At 36.4% G+C, this 7,789-nt stretch overlaps 1 protein-coding gene across 2 annotated transcripts; it reads left to right on the top strand.

Annotated features, from left to right (window-relative positions):
- The first annotated feature begins 115 nt into the window (after positions 1–115).
- Positions 116–4,285, top strand: il19l (interleukin 19 like). Of its 2 annotated transcripts, XM_067503760.1 has the most exons (6): positions 116–2,094; positions 2,419–2,586; positions 2,732–2,794; positions 2,974–3,126; positions 3,205–3,267; positions 3,571–4,285. In XM_067503760.1, the coding sequence occupies exons 2-6, from the start codon at positions 2,431–2,433 to the stop codon at positions 3,661–3,663; spliced, it is 528 nt and encodes a 175-aa protein (XP_067359861.1). In that variant the 5' UTR covers positions 116–2,094; positions 2,419–2,430; the 3' UTR covers positions 3,664–4,285. The 2 variants fall into 2 exon arrangements, with proteins under 2 accessions (XP_067359861.1, XP_067359862.1); XM_067503761.1 differs by lacking the exon at positions 116–2,094 and having other exon boundaries at positions 2,117–2,586.
- Positions 4,286–7,789: the final 3,504 nt, after the last annotated feature.

Raw genomic sequence — 7,789 nt, 5'->3', positions numbered from 1 at the left:
TTACAATGTGATTTATGAAATCTTTTGACCTCCCTCTTTTGTGGTATATGCTTCACTGGTAAGTTTGCATCCTTTGTCACCAATATAATTAATGCAACTGTAATTTTAGAGTAAAACTGGGCGTCCAAACTCGCCCCTTTGCAATGTGCCTCAAACTACATGGCTGTAACAAGGTTTTTAGATACATGACTAAAACATTGACTGCTATTATGAGGAGATGTAAATATAAAGTAAATTTACAATACAGGAAGCTAGTTCACATTGACAGTGAGGAAATGTCCAAACATATATAAAAAAAAAATTCTAAAAGTTCTTTTTAAATTTTGTTGCAGCTGATAATGATTAAATTATTATTATTTACCTCCACTAAATCCTTTCTCCTGCCCTGTAAAATGACACATAACAAATTCCTAAAAAGAACCGATATACAAATATAAGGCAAATGTCAGAAATGTCAGAAAACATAATAAAACCATTTTATTAAAGACTAACAGTGGTTACAGGTAGTGATTACTACTGAGTTGGAAAAATATGTCTCTAAAGGCATAAACCAAATGTTTGTGACCCAATTATTCTCAACAGGTTTTTTTTTTCAAACGTTTCTTTCGATTATGTTTCTTATTATGAAAATACTTAGTTCAACAGTTGTAATTATTCTGGTCTCTAAAATTATTTAAATGTCAAAATCTGACAAAGGGATGTTACCTTATCATTATACTATGTGCAATTCACTGAAATGTAATGTGTTACATGAATACACAAGTATCCTTTGTTTGAGCAGCTATAGCAGGGTTATAGTACTTTACTACCTGGCATCTCAGTTAAACATTGTGATTTGTGTAACAGCAACTAGAATGTAGCTCACATTTTGACTTAAAAATGTAATTGTGTATTATATGAGCACAAACACGGTAAAACACGTAGATAAAATGCTCCACAGTTGCTGAGTCTGCAGCAGAATCGTTTGCTGACTCCATTTATACAGAGCATGTGATGACCTCTGGTGGTTTGAAGCAAGTGTTTCACCGTCCTCAGCTGAAAAGTGCAGTGAGCTATTTTTATCTTCACACTTCCTAGAGAGAAACTTGGAAACTTTGCACTTCCCTTTTTACAGTTATTTGGTGATGCATGCCACTGATTAACTTCATATTACTATAGAAACACTGGTTTTTCCAGTTTCCACCGGACTTCCCTGATCCCAATACTTTCCAATGCCACTGGATGTCTATACCGTCATCAAAGGTTATTCCGGCTAGACAAGCAGGCGAGCAGGTCCGGTAGGTGTTTCTGATCAGGGCTTGTCAGACTTGACAGAAGTGAAATTACCGCCAGTCAAAGATCCCATCACCTCTGCACAGCTTAATACAGACTGCAATTCCAGGACATCCTAAACAGTTACACAACATTTCAAAGCAGACTTTGTGATCAATAATAGGGGTGGTTACCATAACATCATGAAGGGCCTGGATCATTGTGACCACTCTGAGCAGTCTGCAGCTACACAGCCCCATACACAGCAAAATGTGATGTGTGTGCAGATGTGGTAGGATTACACAACTCAATACTTCTATCACCAGTATACAACAGTACTCAGGTAAAAGTGCAAGTATTGGCCTAAAAAAAAATCCCTACTAGACGTATCACTTCAAATGAATATATGTGTAATATTTTTAGATTCAAGTCAGGTGTCATTAATAATGTCGCTGATCTGTGTTTTTCAATAACCCCAAATGATGCAGTGAGTGCTTTTTAATGGAGGGACAGTCAGCTAAATATATCAACTCTGCAGAGGAATGATGACACTTAACGCTTATGACTCACAAAATAATTACAAGTTAGTGATGAAAGAACAGGTCAATGAGGAGGAAACCATCCCACCTCTTTCCTTTCTTTCAATTAAGTATTAAAGCATCCGCTGGTTCCTTGAACTGCAACATACTTCCTTCTCCTGTAAACGAAGTTTTGCACGTGTGTGTGATTTTGAGCTGTGCAAGACCTAGTGAAATCCCCCTAACTCCACTATAAGAGGAGACAGTATGGAGACACAGAAACACAGCTTTCTCAGGACTCATCCTCTGAGCAACACATCCACAGGTGAGTCTAAACACAGCTGATTAATTTATGTATTTATTAAGAAAAATGCTAATTTCTGGTTTTGTATATCTTGTAAATTTTTTAATTAGGTGACTATTATGGCTTGTCACTATATGCTCCAAGAAGTTTTTCAATATTTATTTTTTCACAATTTATTGACATGTTATAATCGTTCACTGATCAAACACATGTTAAAGATTGTAGCAGGAGAATTGAACTAATTCTCATGTAACCCTTTAACAACCTATAATAACTGACTCATTATAGTACTTATTATTTGAAAAGATTTCTCAAACAAAAAGTTTCTGTTGTCTTTGCCACCAGATTTCCATAGTGATGAAGATGCTGCTTGGCTGCTCTCTTTGCCTGCTCCTCGTGCTCAGCTGGCTGAGTGAACCTGGGGAGAGCCGAACGCTGCACCTGGACAGCTGCTCTGTCAGTGTTCACACACATGAACTGCGCAAATATTACTCTGACATACGACCAAATGCGGTGAGCTTAAATTAAGAATAGACACACACACAAATCATAAAAACAAATGCAGTAGCCTCATCCAGCATATTATTCTGGAAGAATTTGGAAAAAGCCATGTTAGCTGAAATATTCTAACTAGACCTTTTGTTTTTTCATATGACAGTTAGCAGAAGATGGTGAGATTGGAGTGAAGCTTCTGGACAGATCATTGATAAAGGACATTAAGGTGAGTCCTTGTGTCATTTATGAGACTTATTGATGGTGGTGCAATTTTCATTCTCACATCTGTATCTAATTTTTGATATTTCTAAACCGTAGACCATCTGCACTATATAAACAGTAAATGAATATAAAAGATAAGTGTGTAAGACTGGCTTTAATCTGATCTCTGTGTGTCTCTATTAGGAGGGGCAAACATGCTGTTTCTTGCGTCTTCTGCTGCGTTTCTACGTTGAGAAAGTGTTCAGCAACTACGCCTCTTCTCAGCCTCAGCAGCAACGCTGCTCCAGTGCTCTGGCCAATGCATTTGTCAGCATCAGAAGAGATATCCATAAATGTGTAAGTTAACAGTTTAATGATAACATGTGATTTTAACAACAGCTATGAGATGTGCTCATTGTACTCTGCTCTGTGTAGCACTGCCACTGTGGAGAAGACACTCAGAGAACAATTGATACCCTGCACGCCGACTTTATCAAGGTATGTAACATTTGCAGTAAAGGAGAAAAATTAATACAAAACAAAGATATTGTCATCTTTGCCATATTCACACAGCGGGATTTTTTTATTATTTTAATTAGATATTAAGTAACAGTACAACAATGTTACAGAGATGTAACTCACACAAACGGTTTGATACAAGGACTTGAGTAACCTTCTAGCCTTACATTTTTCATCAAGTATACTGATGTTTTTGTTCTGTTTGTTGAAACTATAAGTCATTGCAGTTTTCATTAACTAAGCTGTATTCACTAACAAGACTCTGTTCTTCACTGTGAGCAGCTCCAAATAAACCAGGCAGCACAGAAGGCTGTGGGGGAACTGGGCATCGTGCTGGAGTGGCTGGAGGGACTGGGTCAGAAAGCACACTCATGATTAAACCAAACCTCAGCAACTTCAAAGTGTCTTAAGTCAATGAAGGTTCAATATCGAAGATGGAGCTCTTATCCTGACATTTGTTGTAAAAGTTGAGGGAGGGTTACAAATTCACCTTCACATGGGTGCCATTTTGCATTTCCCTATTTTGTACTTTATTTTATTGAATGTGTTTGTTGTCCACTGACATGTGCGCTAGTTGTGATGATGTAATATTTATAATTAAAATGATTTTATGTATCAAGTTAACATATATTTATATTTCTATTTATCAAAACTAGAATAGCAGTTATGGCATTTTATGTATAACAAGTCTTCATTAAATTGAACTGTCCACATTTACTTTGTTTTGGTTATGTTAAGTTTGTATTTGTACTGCCACTTAAATGGCAAAAAGCATAAGTTTGTTATGTGTCTATTATTTTCATGTATCTGTTGAATCCATTACGTTTAGCTAACTACCTATTTCTTCTATTTAGCCATAATTTTTCTTTGTCATACATATAATAAAAACTATTTTTCTCATAAGTTGAACTGTCCACAGTCTTTGTATGCACCCCATAGCTACTACACAAGTACATTTTGTTGTTTAAGAATCTATGACTGTGATTTACTGTTCTAACTCTCAAGTCACTGACCTAAATAAATAAGTTATTTCCTGTGTAAGTTTGCCACATCAGAATAGCAGATGCACAATGGACAAAAGAGACAGAAAAGTTACAAACCCACATAATTCTCACTGTAGACACTGACAGTGTATTTTTTCAAGTACTTTTTATTTCACATTGTACATTACTTGACATCCCCTTAAAAATAAAGCCAGCTTTGGCAATATTTATCTGTTGTCCCTTGTTCAGGTGAAAGGTATTAAAAAACAAAGTACCTGGAGCAAACCCTCGCGAGCACTGGGAGAACATGCACACTCAAAACAGAAAAGCTAATCAGTGATTTGACCTAGAAACCTTGTAGCTGTGAGTCAGAAGCACTAAACACTCCACCACCATGCTGCCAAATGGTACAATATTTCCCACGGGTTTAAAGTAGAGAAAGCCTAATATTACGTTAAGAACAGAAATTGTAATACTTGTTTACTTTGATTCACATTGCTAAATACACAATTGTAGGTATAGCAAATGTAAACCCTCAACTTTTGGAAATTACTCATAGTTTTATGATGTTTTATTATGAAGAACTGCATTAAAACTTCTTTGATTTGAAGGTCATAAACTTAAAATTTTCTTCACAAGAAACATCAACAAAGCCACCAACATAAATGGAATTAAACAAGTACTAAAGTATCTAATCCCACACTGCAACAACACTATATCATAAACTCTGTTCTGCATACACAACCCAACGTGCAGCTGGGGATGGGGATGGACTGTTAGGGGTTTAGTGTTTTGCCCCAGAGACATTTCAGCATGTGGTCGGGAAGGGCAGGGCGCGTAACTCCGATCGTATGGTCGGTAGGTGGCCACTTTACCAACTGAGCTACTGCCTCCCATTACTCCCTCTACTTAATTTGTTTATATCTCTTAAATAGGTTGGTGACATATGAACTACTGTAAATCAATGACAAGAGTTGCTATCACAAGGAGGAAAACATCCATTGACCAATGAGTTTTCATTATAAGAGCCTTTGTAGATATTTATGACCTTGTTCCCTACAGTTTTACTAGGGTTTTCTGTGTATTGTGATTTATAGTAATGTTGTTTTACAGTATCAGTACAGTATCTTGTTTACTTTATATTGTGAAAAAAAGGCTTCAGCACAGTAAAATACTTCCTTATTTTATTTTAAATGTTCACATAAAAACCAAACAAAAAAAAAGTTTCTGTTTCAGAAAGGACTATTCACAGATCAGAGACTTCTATGTGACTGGCACTAAACTTTATATCATTATTGTTTTATAATAGTAACAATAATAATAATGAGTGTCTACACTGACAGAGGGTTTATATTTTCCTGCAAGCTGTGCATATATATCGAGGCAGAGTATACCTGTACTTACTGTAATATTGACTAATTATACAGTATTGCACATAAAACTCTTTACTTGTCCTACATTCTCACTGTGGACAGCAGAGGTTGCTAAGGCATAAGAAACAGAAGCATTTTGTACTCACTTCTGTGAAACGGTTTTGCTGGTTTTAGGAAGTTATGTCAAATTGCTGAATGATAAATATACAATGACTGACGAAATGAGCATCGACAAAGTGGCTCCGCACACAAACACATTAAGTCAAACTTCCATTAACCAAACACAACTTACAACCTATTTACCAGCCTCTTTTTTTGCTCATTCGCTCTGTGCAGCTGCCATACAAATAAACTAGGCAGGACAGAAACTAAGAGAACTGGAAACTGCACTGGGAAACGCACATTAGCACTTACAGTATAACTCCCTCTTTAACACTTAACTAATTCTTTAAAATGTTATGTGTATTATGTATTAATTGCAAGATTTGTATTTATTTTTTTGTCCTTTCAGCTTATCCCGTGAATTCAGGGCCATAGTGGATCATTGTGATTTGCTACAGTTTTTACACCGGATGCCCTCCTGACGCAACCCTCCCCAATTTCTACCATTGCTATAGAAGCATAGAAGATAGCACCTTTTCTATCAGACCACCCACATTTTATCAGTTTCAGAATTATTGGAATATATGGCCGATTGCTAATGATTGCCAATTCAATGTTAAAAAGGGTTAAACAACATGAAAGCACAGGAAGACAGGAAGCCATTCTGAATGTCGTAAAAGAGGAAAATACAACCACAAGCACTGCATAAACATTCAGCACAGCCAATAGAACAATTAGGAATGTCCTGAAAATAAAAGAAATGACAGGTGTACTGAGCAACATACACAGACAGGTCAGCAAAGGAAAACAACCACAGCTTATGACAGAAGATTGTGAGAGCTGTGTAGAAAACTCCAAAACAAGAGTCAGTGACAACAAACAATAAACATCCACAGAGCAGATGTGAAGGGTTCACATGAAGAGACTTGTGTGCAGAAATACACGGTCCAGGAGCAAACCCCTCATTAGCAATAAGAGCTGGAAGGTTGGAGTTTGAAAAACAAAAAGTGCAGAAATGACACACAAAAGTTCCTAAACGACATTTCATAGATTGATGAGTCCATAATTAACCACTACCAAACTGATAGGAAAGAGATACTGAAACTGTGGAGTAAGAAAGGATCTCCCAATTATACAAATAACACAAGCTAATCAGAGAGGTTAAGGCAGTGTCATGTTTTGGGCTGCATCAAGAAGACTGAAGGGAGAAACTCCCCATAACATACAAGCAGGCAGCAGTAAAAGTCTAGAATGGCAAATAAAAAAAGAATTCTGCCATTTGATGATGTCAGTGAGTCACAGACACGGTGTAGGTTCGGCAATGAAGGGATTTGCAACCAAAAGCTTAAATTTAATTTTGTTAAAACTGTCAGTTTCAAGACATGTGTAAAAAAGAATCTAGATGCTATCTTATATCTTAAATTCCTTTCCTCCATTCTTCATATATATATATATGAAGAAATATATATGTATATGTGTGTGTTTGTTGGTGTGTGTATGTGTGTGTGTGTGTGTACGCGTTAATAAAATTAGAATTTGTCCACCAAGCAGGAACCAAATTAAGTATCAATAAAAATCAGTGAAACTGTGATTCATCATTCATCATTAGTGTTATTTTTTTCTTTTCCTAACTCAGCATTCAGCTGTTTGAACACCATGGGAAACTATGAGCTGTCACAATGAGCACTGCTTACATAAGTGCGGTTAACACCATCACAAGCACAAAGAAGAGTATCCATACACATGCATGTGCTTACGCATTTGCACTGAAACGCACATAAAATGGTTTGGAGAATAAAGTGTGAAATGTTTAGAGCATTACACTGAAGTGTATCAACCACTGACTGAACTGGAAACTAATTTTATCTGATATTAATACCCAGGTCATTCAAGGGAATACAGTGGGAATTTTGAAATTTCACCTCTTTCCAAAAAAGATGCGTGTTCAGCACAAAGACAGGGCTACTTTAGTTTTGGGTTACAGCAATACATTACTCTAATGTTACTTTCTCTGGCTTGCAGAAATGATAGGGTTTCTATGGA

Source organism: Channa argus, chromosome 5 (assembly GCF_033026475.1).
Source record: "Channa argus isolate prfri chromosome 5, Channa argus male v1.0, whole genome shotgun sequence".
Taxonomy (NCBI): Eukaryota; Metazoa; Chordata; class Actinopteri; order Anabantiformes; family Channidae; genus Channa; species Channa argus.
Note: the sequence above shows the minus strand (reverse complement) of the source record. Positions and strands in the feature narration are given on the sequence as shown.